This window comes from Scomber japonicus, chromosome 4, assembly GCF_027409825.1.
Source record: "Scomber japonicus isolate fScoJap1 chromosome 4, fScoJap1.pri, whole genome shotgun sequence".
NCBI classification, from domain to species: domain Eukaryota; kingdom Metazoa; phylum Chordata; class Actinopteri; order Scombriformes; family Scombridae; genus Scomber; species Scomber japonicus.
In genome coordinates, this window is record NC_070581.1 from 27,314,405 (window position 1) to 27,332,277 (window position 17,873).

A 17,873-nucleotide genomic window follows, 5' to 3' on the forward strand; every position below is an offset into this window, starting at 1 on the left:
AATACCTCACATGGACTTATGTCTTACCTTTGCTAGGCTTATTTTCAGTTGACAATAAGGTGAAAATGATACCTGTTTGTTATTGTAACATAATTAGATAGATTAATTAAATATGTGCATAAATAAAATACACAACAGATGGTGATATAATTATTTTATTTTAATATGAGTAATGTGCTCATCTCTCTAAATGTTAGGTGTCTATGTTGTTTTTTTCCGCAGTGCAAAGAAAGTACAGGATAGTGACAAACCTACCTACCTGTCAAAATAATGGGGCAAGCCCACCAACATTTCTTATACTCTTAATTGTGAAATGAGGCAGTATATTTATACTGTATAATTGGTTAAGTATCACACTATAGGGCTCCATCAAAACAGGTATCTTATAATTTCCATGTAGACAATTTTGGGTTGTTATTAGGCTGCTGCCAGTTCATACTGACTGGGTTCAAGGATAGAGCAGGCATGCAGAGCTGAAATCCCCCTGGCTTTCTGTAATTACTATATATCCAGACTATTACCCGTTATCAGGACCGGATTAAGTCAATGAGCACTGGGACTTTTGCCCTGGTCATCATCAAGAGACCGCCCCAAATCACTCCCCACTTTCACTTGGAATACACTGGCCTACTGATTGCTGGGAAACATTTCCCTTCACACAGCCACAGCAGTGCTGTGTGTGTTGATTCCACCTACAATTGATTAATTAATTTTTAAGACTATCTGTCTTAATAGCTGATAATGAATTTAAATTGATACATTTCTGTCCCCACAAGGAAAGCTCAGCACTTTAACTGCAGTTTTTTTGTCATATCATCAGATTCTCATGGATACAACAGACTACATGTCAATTTGGATGACAAAGCTATTAGTCTTATAGAAATCTCAAGATTTATAGGAAACTAAACTACAGTTTAGGAACACCTTTCAGTGTAATGCAGCTCGGTACAACATCATCATAAAATATGGTCTCAAGAATGGAGTGGAGTCAGTGTCTCTTTGACAACAAGCTAAGATCCTTTACTTGAGTAAAAGTGATTCATTGTGCAGGGTCATCTCTGTCAGTGTGCATATCTGTGTATACATTTTTAATTAATTTGTTGATCATATGTTTTGTATCTAAACTCTTAATGCACAAAGTAATTGGTGTTATCGAATAACTGCAGGGAAGTAAAAAGTAAATTTCCCTCTGAAATGCAGTACAGTTTCATTATAACGTATCTAGCATATAATGGAAATCCTCAAGTAAACTACTGTACAAAATGATATTGAAATTGTAGTACTTGAGTAAGCATACCTTATTACTTTCCATCAGCAAGTAGCATTTCCATTGGGTTCAATTAGGTAGCATTAGATCAAGCTGGGGTTCTGTGTTTTCGGTATCTCTGTGTTTAAAACTGCTTTACTTGCCTTCGATACACCTTTGACAACATCTTTACTGACAGGCTTTTAAAGAATGCGGGAACACCCAAATATAAACAAATTTGCCATTTATAACTCATAAATATTAAAGTGGGTAGCAGGCTGTATGCCTGTAATGAAAACACTATTTAATTTCTTGTGCACACAGGAGACATTTGTGACATTTACTGCCAGCTGCGGAGGCAGCCTCAGGTAAAGACTCAGCACTGACAAACAGTGTACTGAAACATTACACATTTCATTTAAGTAAAAAGCAAGTATCAGACAGTGGTTGAAAGTAGTTGAGATAAGTTAGGTTGAAACTTATATTTTAATTGGCAGAAAGTAGGATCCAACTGCACTCACCTGATGTCATCCTCATTGGCAAATATAATGACTACTCGGGCATTAGGGTTCTCACTCAGCCTGCGAATGATCTTGTCAAACTCTCCAGTTCTTGGTTCACGTGGTATTTTCACAGACTGTGATATGCACAGGCCACCTAATTGGAAGACAAGAGAGAACAGTTTCTACATTAAACAAGTTTAAGGTAAAAAAACAAAAAAACAAAAAAACACTTTTTCTTGACCTCACTGCAGTACAGAATTATTCCCTTGGTCACCCAGAAATATCAGTTGATCTGTTGTCATGAAAAATGTTTCTTTTTTTCCTCTAAACCCACACATATTTTTCAATCTACTTGCCTTTTTATGATAGATGCTCTGTTAAATGTGCACAGGTGCAGTATTTCACAGAGCAAGGGATGCAAGATATTAAAAAATCCTTTCCTTGGACCACAAGGGGCAAGTATGAGACATGGAAATCCATTAATCCAGTAAATGCTTCTCCCAGTTAGGTAGCATTTAGAAGTACATATAGTTTGTAATTGAAAACTGGTTCCATATGTTCATTTTTATTTTTTAAGGTTTCATTTGTTCAACTTACTACTGATAACATATTTCTTATGCTGGTTCTGGGTTGAAGATTGAGAAATATTTGAAAAACATTAAACGAAACAAGAAATATATGGGTTCAATGTTCAGTGTTATCAGTCAATTAATCACATGGTGGAAAACCCACAGTATTGTCCAGTGAATTGAATTTCTTCCCGTTCAGCTTGTTAGGAAATACACTCTCAGAAATGAAAAATGGATGTTGTTTGTATTACATCGTTGTTTCATGGTCAAACTACTAAGTAATTGCATTGAACTGAATTAACATAATAGTGTAAGCTTTCAGGAATACATAATTGTACTGATTTGAAACTACACGATCAACTTATTTAAAATGTACTGCGGGCATTAGATTGAATAAAGAGTGTCCCAACATGCTTCTTTTACATCTAAGCACATGTGTAGTATATGCAGGTTAGCAGCTACAGGACCATGTGTTCACAGCCACTGTTTGTAAGCATATGAATGATTTCAACTATGTAATTTACTGGTCTATTAACAACAGGTGTTATTACTTCTTTTGTACTTTATTGTAGTGGAGTGTTACTAATATTTTCAAAGGCAAGTTTCTGCATGTAATTCCTTGGCTTCATAGTGTATTATATAGCAGATATATTGATGTCATCTTAGTGAAGTACATTCATCAACCTTTTCTGATTTGACACGGTTAAATGAAGTCAGGTGAAGTATAATTAAGTTGCATTTATTTTGCTCGATTACCTTGATGGAGCATGTGTAGTGTTCAGTCGTGTTTAATATAATCAATCGTACAATGTTAATGCATCTTAGCTGTGTTAGATGAATTTAACAGAACTCTCTCTCTCTCATCGTAAATCCAACACAACTGCATTTAGTAAATCAAACCTAAATGTTTTAATTACATACAAGATTAGTGTTTTAAGTTGAGTGTTGAGTGATGCAGCATTTAATTAATACTGTTTAGTGAGATTGTTTGACAGTGTTTAGTCATTTTTTCAATTTAGTTATGCAGGACCAGTTGACACTAACTAAATTATGTAAATGTAACATTTAATTTCTTCTGGAGTATCCAGCACAATGCAGACACGCACAATAATTCCCCACAGATCATTTTGAAGAGAGTTAGCCTCTTAGAGATGCTCAGCTATTGAATACGAGTCTAAAGACAGCAGGGGACATCCACTGGTTACCAACAAGCTAAGGCTTTTTAATTCCCAATGCAGCATTTCAGGATAACTGTTTTGTCGCTGTGCCAAAATGCCAAAGAGAGTATGTGCATGCTAATGAATTTCCCTTTCGTGACCCTGTACAAAGCCAGCCGAATGAACAATCAATGCAGGAATAACACCCTCGAGCTCAGTTCACACCATAAAACAAAGCCTGGCCCCAGCTCAGATACTAATAGGTTGGGAAACTGGAAATATGAGTAAAGAATAGGGTATGTCATTAAATTAACAATGATGTTGGGCTGCTTTGCTCATGGGTACAAAAGTCACTTTTGGTTAAGTCAGTGAGGGGCTTCTGTCAGTGGCTTGCACTATTGCTCTGATTGTACACTGTGCTTGAATTTAATGATGTTTTCTTTTTCTTCAAATCCGAGGTTTCGCTATTCCACTGGGGCTGTTTTTTTTTCCAGCCGGACTGCGTGTTTCCCGTGGTCATGCTTGTCACAGCTAGAACACGACAGTTCTGGCTTATACATTCACTTGGCTGGTTAATGGATTAGCAGTTCCTTCATTTGATGAGAATAGACTGTTTCCTTTGTGTGTACTGGCCCATGTCTGTTGTTGGGGGGATGTTTCCCACTTGCACTCAGGCAAGACGAATGTTCAGTACAGACAAAGCAAACCACTAATTTACTATGTCTAAAACCTAGCTTGAATATCACAACTAACACAGAAGATGGGTATCATGATTAACACGGATTTCAACATTCAAAAGTCTAAAACTTCAAATAGATATGCTGTACTTAATGACCTAGGGCCAGATCCATATGTACCTTCATACATACTTAAGACAAGACATACATGTATTCATTTTGTTTAATGACTTTTGTGTGCTTCATCTTATTTCATCACTCTCATTTTACATTTAAGGCATCGTTTAATTTTCACTGTGTTCATCAGCTCTTGATTTTATCCTGTATTTGGAAGCACTGTGGAAAGTCTGTTTCAACATGGGGGTTGTAAATCATTAGATCAAATCAGATGGTGGATTAATAGTGTTGATGTCCATTTTGGGAGGAAATGAGGCATGTGCCCAGTTCTGCAGTGCTTAAGGTTTATAAAACAGGACTGTGTACGCACAACTTAATCAATCTGACTAAAAGACATATTTTTGTCATTGTCAACACACACTTACGGTGTTAAATACATTGAATAATAAGTGAAAATTAATATATGAAAGTATACAAGAAACAGTAGGCAAACAAAGCATTTCACAATTCACACTATTTGGAGACATTTCTACAATCTACAAATGCTGTCAAAATGAATTTCGGGAGTTGAATACAAATGGATTAAAAAGCTGAAATTAATGTTCAGATATCTTTTTTTATATAAATGTGTTGGCTAACGTTAGTGAATCTTGCCCTCAGTTTTCTGAGTCTGACTCTATTGCAATCTCACATTCAGTGTGCTAACGTAAACCTTGAACGTTACAATATCAGAAATAGCAGAAAGCGATGCACCCGTGGAGATCACCACTCCAGACTCCATTTAAGAAGCCATGTGTGGACATTTTTTGGATTTCAACTAACAAATGGAATTAAAAAAAAAACACAGGCCTGGTAGGATTTCAGTTTGTCCTGACCTACTGTAATAACATGTCACATTTTTATGTAAGCAAGCGCATACTGACACAGATTTGTTTATATTCAGGTAAAGTGCATAGTTTAATTACTGTAATCCAATATGATAAAAGCTTATTTAGTATTTATGTTTTAGTTAGCATGGAAGCTAACATCTGTTTATCGGCAATATTGGAATGGCCTATAGTGGACGATGGTGGCTATGTATAAGCTTGTGTGTACAGTGTACAGTTACATAGTAAGTATTAATGATAGATTCAATGTGAGTATTATAAATTGAAATATAATTTGAATATGTACAATAATAAGTAATGACATTCAAGTTATATCCATTATATATTTATTCACACATCTAGAATATACATGCCCCTGATTGTTGAGGCCTTGATCTAAGTGAAGCAGAGGTATGGCTTCCTCACTGTGTCATTATATTTACCCTACACAGAAAAGCACATGGGAAATTTAGCAGCAGCGTAGCAGCAGCGTAGCAGCAGCGTAGCAGCAGCTCTCTGCTCTCAGAGACTCTATCAATCACTGGATTCTATGTCTTTGCCTCACTGGTACTTCAGTCCCCCATTCCCCCAACATCTGCTATGTGGAAGCGGAGCACTCATCCCTTCCCTTTCTTCTCTTCTCACATCACTGGCAGCAGGAAGGCACACTGGTTAACCTCTGGAGAGAATATGGGGAGGACCAGGGGATCAGAACCCCGCCGCTGGGAGTTAAGACACACTGAACAGGGCCCTCCGCTGGGCCTGCATTGTAACTCTGTTAGCTCTTGGGTAGACATAGCAATTTATTTTACTGCAAACACCATCCATTCATCCATGTATCCATCTATTCATCAATCCAACCATTCCTATCTCAGTCTTGGATGGTTAAAGAGATGGTCTCTTGACTCAAGAACCTCTACAGACCTTTTGACAGGGAGCAGCCACAAAGCAAGACTCACACAGTCCATGTATGAATTGATGTTTTATTGCTCTGCAGCTAACACCTTTTCCCCAACAAGCTTTATTACAATGTAACATCCTCCTTACAATATTGTACATGTTAAACTTTCATACAACCTAAGTGGCATTCAATATGTCTAATTATAGATCTTGCTTATTAAATATTTCATAGTATGTCTCTTTACAGGAATCAGATTTTCAATAAAACCTATTGTTAGATTCCAGTTGGCCGTTGGTCTGCATGTAATTAGGGAGAATCACTTTAAGACTCCCTCTCCTTTCGTCTGCTACACTACCTCTCATCAGACCTCCCTCTGAGTGAACCAGACCACCGTCTCCACCTCATGTTGCCTTGTAAACACAAGAGCATACACAGACACAGACAATTATAAAGCAATTAATAACAAATGTGTTGCAGCTCACACAAAAACACATTATTTACCATATTGTTTATGTCTCCAGAGAAATTCAAGCTCATCTGTTGATTAATTATAGTTATATATCAAAATAGCATGAAAAAGATTAACAATCAGTGGGTTGTGTAAAATCAAACTATACTGGGTTTGTGTTTTATACTTTTCAAAGTGAAAAATTAAACAATCCTAAAACATTCATTACTCTCTTACTCACTACTTACTATTCATAAATAGTTAGTTTGGCCATTTTCCTGATGACCTGCAGCATTTGCTAACCATTACAAAATGATCTGTGCATAAAAGCAAACAATGCAGAAGCAAATCGTCTGACAAAGTGAAGCAGATACAGATAAAACCTTCAGGAACAGTGTCTTTCTCTTCTAATACTCATTCTATACCACTGTTAACATCTGAGCCACGTCTTAAAACCACCTCTAAAAATACCCGTTGCTGAGGAGACTGCGAGCCTCCTCTCTCATGTCTGTCGTTGTCAGCCCCAGTCTCTGCTCTCCTAATAGCTTAGAACACTAATATTCCTTCTCATTTGACACCCGTGGGAGACACAGTACTGCTATAAACATTAAATATTTCTTGGCACTCTGGATGATTGCAGCACAGCTCCTTTCCTTTGTGGACAGTTGTGCATAAACAGACTAAATACACCCAGGTGTATGTTGTGATGAAGGTTCAGGTATATAAATAGCTTGTTTATCGGGATGCCTATAGTGGACATACCTACACAAGCCAGCCTAATTTACAGCTGGAAGACTAAAACTTAAACCAGCGTTGCTTCTACTTATTGATGGTCAATCATTTTCAATTGCTGCAGGCTTGAAAAATCACCACTTTCCGCCACACTGAAGGAGAACGTAAACAGCATATCTTCAACTTCTGTTGTATGTCAGCAAATGATTTATTAGGCAACAGACACAATCAGTAACTAAATAGAAAGCCTGTTTGAGCTGCACAGAGCTTTGAATTCCCATCTGCTTTCAACAGCAGTGGTCTGATAGTCCTGCACATACTGTCTGGCTGGCTGCCGACCAGGAGTCTAAATGTATGTAACAACATTGCTCAGCATCAGTAGTGTGATCACAGTGGTTCATGTTATACAAATACACAAAAAATAGATAAAGGTAATATTAAAGAAAACCAAAAAACAACAGGAACCAAAACAAGGTGATTTGCATAGCACTAAAAAGGGAGATAAGTAATATTCCCCTCTGCTTTAGTAAAATGTATCCAAAATTATTCATGCAAAACTGTTGATCAGAGGCCTGTGATAAACAAGCAACCTGTCCGATGTTTTCCTGCCTTTCATCCAATGCATGCTGGGACAAGCTCAGGCCCCTGAGTGGGAAAGAAAATGGACGGATGGCTGAAATTGATTTTGGGCAAGAAAAACAACAGTTCAGGCAAAATCCTGACCATTCCTAGTAGCAAAATGTTACCCTAGATGAAGTGTGCTGCGTTTTAATATTGGCACACTATCTATTTCATGTTATTTAACTGCTATGTATTACATATTGTATTTCTCTTCTATAAGTATTAGAGTGAGTGGGAGGAATATACTGGAAGGAGAGACTGAAATCATTAGGGAATGTGACCCTGAACTAATAAAGGCTCAGGTTCAGTCCTCTTTTCTAGCAACCACCGTGCTTATGTGTCCTGGAGCAAGACACTAAATCTCCCACAGTCCCCAAGGCGCTGTTCTGTAGCTGACACTGTGCTCTCCCTCACTGTGCAGGGCTGAGAGGATAAAAAAGAAATGAATTTCTCCTCTGGGGATCAATTACAGTATAATATCCCATTATAATTATTATAGACTGCTGAGCCTTAAAGATACCTTGCACCACCAAATTTCATTCATCTCTGCAACATTATGAGGATGGCTCGCTTGAATTAAAAAGACTGATCTGCTCCTGCCTGCATCATGAGAAAAAAAACACAAATTAACAAAAAGATGTTTTATTAAAAAAACTACTTCACATCACATTTGGCAGGGATTGCATTTTATTTGACTAACATGAATGGCTTCCATATTCGGGAAAAGATGAATGACCCCAATCTGTATCATTTTTCACATACACTATAACACATATCTACCCCCATTTTATTAAACAGTGCTCTGAAGAAGCAACTGTGTATGAATATTATATGCACTGTATGTGTGTGTGTATACAGTGTGTCTTCATTTAAAATTCATTTGAAACACATGGAAGTGTCTGAATACATTTTCTGCAGAGCGAGGGCAACTTATCAGGGACTTGCTGAGTCTACAAACGTATACTCTCAGTTTGACTCGGCTCTGCTTGTTTAAATAAATATCTATACTGAAGAACAGATAGGATTTATACAGAGAGGACAGAAAAATAGGAAACCTGTGTGAGGCTGCAACAAACAATAACTTTATGCTGATTTTTTTTCCAATTAATTGTCTAATAAAATGTCAGAAAATAGCAACAAAAAAATGCCCCAAATAATTTAATATCATCCAAAATCCAAAGAGATTGAGTTAATGGCCATATATGACACATAAAAGCTTCAAATCATCACATTTGAGAAGCTACAACTAAATTTGGCATCTTTACTTTTATAATAATTTGATTACCAAAATACTAACTGATAAAACTTCTGTGAATTAGCTTATTCGTTAACTGACTTATGACTTTGACTCTAAAATAACAAACATGTATACTTTAAATCTATTCTTTGGTACATTTTAAGGTTGCATACTATGGTTTGTTGTATTAAATAACTGTATTATATGTAATTTTAGAATTTAATGCATGACAATCAAATCTGGACGAATGTGTTGGACAAATAGAGCAATGTTGCAAGTGACAGATGCCACTTTAGAGGCTAAATTTAAACTTTTTAGAATTATTACTACAATTTCACAAAGTTAATATTTAATGTCAATGTCTTATTTTTTAGACATATTGCCAATACCTACAAATATCTAAATAATAATGTACTGTACATGGCTTTGTACTGTCCTGTACAGTACAGTGGTGCTGCTGTGTTTAGGTATCAAAGGAGCAGAAGATGAAACATAATGATAGGAAGCTTTCCATGTCGTCTTTTCATAATGACTTTTAAATGTTGTCATGGCCAGATGCTCTGATGTAAACAAGAAAGACATCTGCATGCTGATGTGTGAAATTGGATTGGATTAAAGAAGACTGTGATCACTGTGATGTATCTCCATATATATGTTTTCTGTAAATGAGGTACGGCACCATTTTAGATTAAGAAAATACCTCAAATAAAAATAAAATATTCTAAAATTATTGTTACATGGTTTCATCAATAATCATATCACTATGAACAATGTGTATCTCTAACTGCCTATTGAGTTTCAGACTGCTTTAATCATGTTACTTAAACTCAATACATAATCATATATCAATATTATTCTATAATGTTTGTCTAAAAGGTTATAAATGGGATATTATTCTAAAATGTTATCAATAACTGACCAATGATTTATCAATGACTCATTTCAGCTGCTAATTTATTTTTACAAACAGTAACTACCCTATATTCTGATATAGAGATTTTAAAATATCAGTGTTCCTCAAATTTTTTGAATTTTTGAGGATAAGAAACATTTAATGGTGCGTTTAGAAATGCCTGTGTAACCTTCACGCATGTTGTTTTGCATGTTCAACTGAGCTGAGATATAGACCTAAATCAATCCTAAAACCCTGCATTAAAATAATATAAGAGGCTATGTTGGCACTGTTCCCTCAGGCACTGTTGAGTCTAAAGAATTATTAGACACCAAAACATTGCACAGAGATTTATATTATTACGCGGAAGGATTTTACTGCTGTGGAAAGTTATCATGGTGGAAATCATTTGATGTTGAGTTGCAACAATCATGAGGTAAACAGTGGAAAAATGGTCTTCAGGTTACAAAGTAATCTAACAGGAATGTGTACTTGCATGTGAAAATGAACTGCTAGGAGGTGGAGGATTTTTTTCACATTGGGCCAAGGTCGGTATAAAACACAACCTGAGACACAATGTAAAAATATACTATAGAAGTGATCTATCTATCTGGTGTGACATTACCAAACCATTAAGCATTTAAAAGACTGATCCTTTTGTTAAGTGCTGATTTTAGGCTCACTATTTTCTTGTCCACCTAACAATATAAGAGAGTTCAATACATGCCATGTTCATTGCTTATATTGTTTGTTAGCCCATTCAGCGACACAAGGTGCAAAACAAACTAATCCCACTACAGTATATGTAGAATTAGAACATGTTTGACTGCAGATTGGTGATTTAATGGCATGTTAGCTGCAAAGAAGAACTGAGTGACAATTTACTTTCATTGTACCAGACATAAAGAAAGAGAGCAATAAAGTAAAAATCAGAGCCACAACAGATGCTGTGCTCTCTGGACAAGTTGTTAAATTGAGTGTTATGAACTGTTTGGGTCTAATCTTTGGTCTCTGAAACTAAAAAATGATCCACTCAAGCTTGTATTGATGACTCCTCTAACAATCTGTGAAAGTATATATGAGACCACAACAGGGTGGAAGTGTAGTTACTCTCTGGGCTCAAAGTTGATGGATCAACTGAAAGTATTTGTTGGCATGGCTATTTTCTAAAGCCAAATGGTAACCAGTCCTTGTATTACATCTGTCAGCAACTCTGCACTGATAGCAGAGCGCTGTAAGCCCCGGAGGGAAATGGACCCACTCTCTATTTATCCCCACTGTGCTGGGGGAAGCTCATGGAGGGCAAGAGGGCAGCAGTGAGAAAACATGTTATTTAGCACATATTAATCATTCTACACTGCTCCCACACATGTGCATGCCGTGAACATACGCTGCCTACACTTTTATTTTGACAGAATTGATATACTCATTGTGTGGGAAGTTTAAGATTATGGTTAAAGGGATGTTGACTATTAATAAGTAGATATCATCAACCTCTAGAATGACTAATATGATTAACTTTGGTTGCATACATTGTTTTGCATAAATTATTAGTAGTAACCAAAATTAATCCTGCCACATCCTGAATGAATACTACAGAATAATACATTACAATATAATGCTATTTATTAGTGTTATTGCATTTTTATGGCAAATGTTAAATACAATGACTTGGTTTCAAAATGTATTTTTGGAGAGATACATGTATTTGTAATAGGGCTGCACAATTAATCAAATTTTAATCACGATCTCGGCTTTAGCTTCCCACGATAAAGTTAATGTGACCGAGCGATATATATATATAGATACATAAATGCATCCTCTGTCCATAGAGTGCCTAGCATCAAAGCATTTTTTCCACTGCAAAGCAAATCAAGTGATCATGTGATTGTGTGAGGCAATCAGAGCTGCTCCCTGCACCACGCAGCCCAGGCGGGGAGTTCCGGTCCTCTGAAATGAGGCCAACGCGGAAGTAACTTAGAACTGCATTCTATCAAAAGGCCACCAGGGGGCGACCATTTGTGTTCAAACGGACTTCTGTCTCAATATAAGTCAATGGAGAATTCACCAATTTCTCGCTTGATTTCTAACCTCAGTAAACGTTTTCAAAATGTGTTTATGGTCTCAATCGCTAGTTTAAGCATGCACCTGAAATTTTCAAGATGGCGCTGCCTATATTCGAAACTATTGGCTTCTGAGCAGCAGTCCACAAACCAATGGGTGACGTCACAGATGTTACGTCCATTTCTTTTATACAGTCTGTGGCACAGCCTGAAGTTTCATGGATGCAGTCTGACAGAGTAACACATGAAAAATACATCAGCAGCGGGTGAGGAGCCTTTCCTCGAAGCAGATCATCATACTTTGTTTGGAAATATTTGGATTTTAAGGCAAAGATTGCAGATGAGTTGTGTCAGCACCACAAAGCAACACAACTAACTTATTCAACCACCTGACGCAATTGGTCTAATAAGCAGCAACACAGATCTATCAGGACGCTGTGCTCTCACATGCGCTGCATTGAAAGTCACACAAACACAAATTTTGATGTAAAGATTTGCACATTAAGCAGCATAAGGAGCAATATGGATGAGAAAGCAATACATATATTTTTTGTCATTAAAATCAATGAATAATCGGGATATTATTCGGGATCTTGATATTGATCAATATAATTGTGATTGTCATTTTGGCCATAATCGTGCAGCCCTAATTTGTAATAATTGGGCACTTTTTAAGATTTTGAAGACCCGTGTGTAAGCTTTAGCTAAAGGCAAAAGGTCATCTCTGTAGCCAGTGTTTGGTTTGTCCCTTCTGAGCTACTGTAGAAACATGGCGGAGTAACATGGTAGGCTCACTGGAAGAGGACCCACTCCCTATGTAGATATAAATGGCTAATTTTAAGTGAACAAAAACACAACTCTTATTTTAATATGATTAAACACTAATTCAACCGTATGTGTGAAAATTATATTAAACTTCTGTCAAGTCCTAACTGTTAGATGCCACTAAATCGTACACACTGAACCTTTCAACTAAAGTTACAGTTGAGTATTAAAATGCTGCATGTCAGCACCAGATGTGTGTTTTAGCACTTCAATGTAAAAACTCCACTTGTCAAACTAGGAGTAAAATACATGTCTTCATATGAAATGTTGTTCTTAGCACAACTTTATCCTCACATACAAACGTTGCAACATTGCTGCTTGCCACAACAGGGATGAGCTCACTTTATTGACTACCATGACGTTACATCAAAAAACGATTATTTCAACTCAGTGGTGTAAGCAAAATATCGTCTGCGTCGGCAGAAGCTTCAGAAATCCACCCCTGTCCTATTTTTCAGCAGCTGTGAAATTCTGAACTGTGTGAAGAAAGTTTTTGTACCAATGTTGCAGTCTGACCTGAAGACATGCACTTCACATACAGACATTTTGAAGCATTTTGTGTAGTCTTCAGGAAAAAGAGTACGCACTCCATGTCATTGTCAACCATTGAGCACATTTGCTGGAAAGCATGCAGTCTATTGAGTTCCCAGAAACTAAATTTAAAAATAAAGTACATGACAACAGGGTCTGGGGCAACTATAAATTAGATTTCAAAATGACTGAATGACATTTTCCTTCTCAGTGCAAATGATATATAAATCAAAGACGGGCCCGTAAGCACTGTGAAATGAGCTTTCCTACACTGTGGTAAAATGACTCACCTGACAACCATGGGACTTCCCTCTTACCACGGAGAATCAACATAGCAAGGTTCTTATGACGAAAATGTCGTTAAACCTTAGCTGAGGAGTTTAAAATGTGTACTGCCTCCTCTCATGAGGAAAAGCAAACATTAATGGTGCTGTCTAATCAGGCGTGGGCACGGGTGAAGAGCTCGCTACAGCAGGCCTTAAGGTGCACATTCCCACATTGTCAAGGAGCTGATGAAAACTTCCCTGCAACTACATTTGATGTTAGACTGTCAGTTTCTATCTATCTTGTGATATGTTTCCGTCAGTAGTTACCACACATTTCTGGCATCAGATGTGAGTAAAATAATGATTGACATTCTGAATTTAAATATTTTTATACCATGTCCTGGCACATCACATTAGTTTCTTTATCAGTGCTTCAGATGTGATAAATAGCATCTTGGCATCACAAGCATTCTTCATTGTAACGTGCTGATAGCGCCAGAAGCAAGTTGCGTGTGACCACAAAGAGCTGCAACAGTATGAATTGTCGTGGGGTCTTTTTTGTTTTTGTGAATATATTTCCTGTGTCAGTTATAGACAGTTATGACTTTATTCATCATTTATCATGTTTTTGTTAAGAGTCAAGTCCTATTAATAATTAAATTAATCATTTTCTTAATAGTGCTACTAAAACATTGGATTTGAAGTTTGTACAAATTACATGGTTTTATATTTGTAATTAAGCCCCCCCCCCTTTAAAACCCAAATGTGACACTAATTTTGATGATTTTAATTTAAAATGTTGATGGATTCAAAGTATGGTGATGTCTTTGGGTGACTTAAGAGCTCAAATATGGGAACTTGACTTTATTTTATACTACAGATTATATTAAATAGTGGTAACATTGATTTCTAGTGGCTTGTGAAAACACTAAAAGTACATCAATGCAAAGTGACACCAAAACTTATTTTATGCATTGGCACAAAAATAGTATTTCAAGTACTTGTTTCAAGTGCACCAGAAAAACTTTACATCCGTACTTGAAAAATGTGCCACGCCATGCCCCCTAAGCCGCAGTAGCATCCAACTACCTTTTGTGATAAAGTGTCTTCACCTTTAATATTGCTTCCAGCTGGCCCCAAGACAGCCCCACGCAGAGGCTCCAAGATACAAAAATGAACAACCATCAGATGAGTCCTCCATTTTGTTAAATTGTTACTATGTTAAAATATTGGTTTGAATGCTTCAGGCCTCACAGTGAACAAGGTAAATTGTTTCCGAAACAAATTACACCATTATATTAATTGTTTTACTACAGAGACACGACTGACAGACTAGCCACGGTAGATATTTTAGTTTGTTTTAAAAATGAATACACTGGATTAAATAAGGATGACTAAGAAACGTGAAGCTAGATAAACAAAACCTGTATAGTTTTGTGTCCTGAGTGGAAAGTTTTAGATATTCTGTCATGCACTGTTGGCAAGTCTGTGTGACATTATGCAAATACAAGATCTGTGAGAGGCTTGACAATCTCTCTCTCTCTCTCTCTCTCTCTCTCTCTCTCTCTCTCTCTCTCTCTCTCTCTCTCTCTCTCTCTCTCTCTCTCTCTCTCTGTCTCTCTCTCTGTCTCTCTCTCTGTCTCTCTCTCTCTCATTCTCTGCACACCTGCAGCTAAAACCCTTCATTGGTTTTCAAACTGTCTGAGGAACCAAGTTCCAGGTGGTTGAAAGTAACATAAAGCAACCCTCCGACGTGCAGCTGTGACAGTTTTAAAGACGTGAAACCATTTGCGAAGTGCTGCAAACTGCTAATCAAACAAGGTAATGAACAGTGGAGAGGAGAACAGTTCTCAATGGGCAGAGCATCTTAAGAATGTAATTGAAGGTAGTTAAAGATATAAAAAGAGGAAATTCAAGCAAAATGTTAATGTTTGAATTCTGTAAATGGCATTTTCTTCTTTCTTCTGTCTTTATTTGTTAAGATGTAGAGAGTCTGAATTATCTTTGTTAGCCTCTTTTTATTGATGTGTAGCTATTAAACATTTACACTGCTCTGTAGCCTGCTCATCCCACTACCTCATGTTTTTTTTTCCCACCGGATGGCTGTACAGTATTATCAGTAATGTAGGCAGGTGAACAGTGGTGGGGTAACAGGTGGAAATCCAAGGATACACATGGATGCACAGTGAAAGTAAATTCCCTTAATCTAATTTTTAACCTTCAAAAACCCAACACAGCATCCACTAGGTTTCAAAGAGACCTGAAGCAGGAGGAGCAGCTGACAGGGATTTCCTGTGTTTGACATGTTGAGCTATGGGGGAGATGAACCCGTCCTTCATTCCTTCCCAGCCCTAAACCACACAAGTTTACATTATGCTAACACCTAATTTATTGAATATCAGGGCAATGGTAATGACTTTTATCACAGCAGATAAGAACTTTAGACATGTAATTAGTTCTTGATTGTTTTAATAGCTAGCAAAAACTGTTGTAATACATAATTTCTCTGTATTGTCAATACTAATCATTCATAGATATTACTCAAAACCCATCTTCAGAGCATATTCTTTCACGAGGTGTTTCAGGTTAATGAGTATTCAAATCATTCCTCTTGACATTTCCCTCATGACAAAGGGCGCAGTACGCAACCCTCATTTCTAGCATTTGCATAATCTCCCTGTCATTCCTGTGATGCTGTGTGCTATCTTTGCCCTCCTCCTCTGCTTCACCTGTCATTTTAAAAAAAAGAAGCTAAAATGAATTACAATTCATAATTATTTATCTACCTAAACTTACATTGCAACATCATATTGGAGTGACAGTGTACATATTTTTTTATAGATTTGAGAAAATAAAAACAAACCAAGAAACAAACCTGAAGATTGTTGTACAGATATGAATTGAGATATACCTTTTCTACGGGCCTACCTGAGATAAGATCTCATAATACTTTCATTTCAAAGAGTGTCACGACCTGACTCCGTAAAATCCACAAAGTTTGATTACATAAAAGTCATGGGAAGGTGTACAATATCCATTGAAAGAAAATCACTCTACATTTCACCAGGTGAGAATAAAATGCCAGAGAGTGTCAGCCTCCATTACTGCAGAGGACTGTATACTCTCTAATCAGGACACTGGAGGCATAGCAGCTTTTCAGAGAGAAGCACACACTATCTATTGAGGGAGTAATGATTTCTGCATCAAGGACAGTCTTGCATTTCAAGGGTGACAACAGAAAGGCATCATACAGAAAAATAGTTTTATCCCTCTTCTCTTGTAATCACCCTCGATGATGACACTCCTTAATCCCAAGGAAGGATTTGATTGATACAATGAGAAACCACCCAAATGAAAATACAGCTTTTGGGAATCAGTTCTGCACCTCGAAGTTCGAAGATGGAATGTTTCAGTAACAATCCAGCAGCTGCACATGAAATAATGTTTGACATACCACCATTTGAGAAACTGCCACTGTGGGCTGATGGTGACTTAAACCGTGGGACTGACACACTTGGGAGATCCATGCAAACAGGTTTTGTGAAGTTTGTGTGGCTATAGCATTAAACATGTATGCTCCCCTTCTCTCTTCTGTGTCTTGACTGTTGAAAATTATTTCACTGGATCCTTTTTTTTCTTACAAGGAAACTAGTGAATAAGCAAAAGCGTTCTTCCTCCGACTATTATATTTCTAGTTTGAGAATATGCCATCATTTGGTATCATGGACACATTAACTATATGCCTTCCAATGTGTTTTGTATGTATGTATGCATTTATTGTCCATTTTTTTGATGTATTGAACCTAGTTTGGTACTTTCTTGGTGATTCCTTGACTTGTCACAATTGCTATTAGTGGGTTAAAATGTTTATTTGTCCAATAAATTGGGTTATGATTGTAATACTTGGGTTTACAATGAGCATTAGAGCTTCACAGAGCACTAACGCGACTATATACTCTTAGTTTTTCTATCTACTCAGTCCATTGAATTGTAGTTTAAGCCAACACATCACTTATTTTACAATGTATCATCTCATGGTTGAGATCACCTGTGATGAATTACTCACTGTGATATAATCAGTTATGATACCATAACACTATGAAATGACACTTATCAGTTTCACAGAGAACACAAATAATGAGGCTTAGACAAATGCTCCTATACAATAACAGCAAAAAACAGTAGTCAAATTATTGTTTAGTTGGCTGTTGAACATGACAAC

The 17,873-nt window shown here is 36.9% G+C and overlaps 1 protein-coding gene across 1 annotated transcript in view; it reads right to left on the minus strand.

Annotated features, from left to right (window-relative positions):
* LOC128356806 (metabotropic glutamate receptor 4-like) overlaps nt 1–17,873 on the minus strand; it is a 126,893-nt gene that overhangs the window by 32,109 nt on the left and 76,911 nt on the right. The window contains exon 3 of the mRNA XM_053316937.1: nt 1,768–1,903. Within this exon, the coding sequence (XP_053172912.1) occupies nt 1,768–1,903 (136 nt within the window). The remainder of the gene's footprint in view (nt 1–1,767; nt 1,904–17,873) is intronic.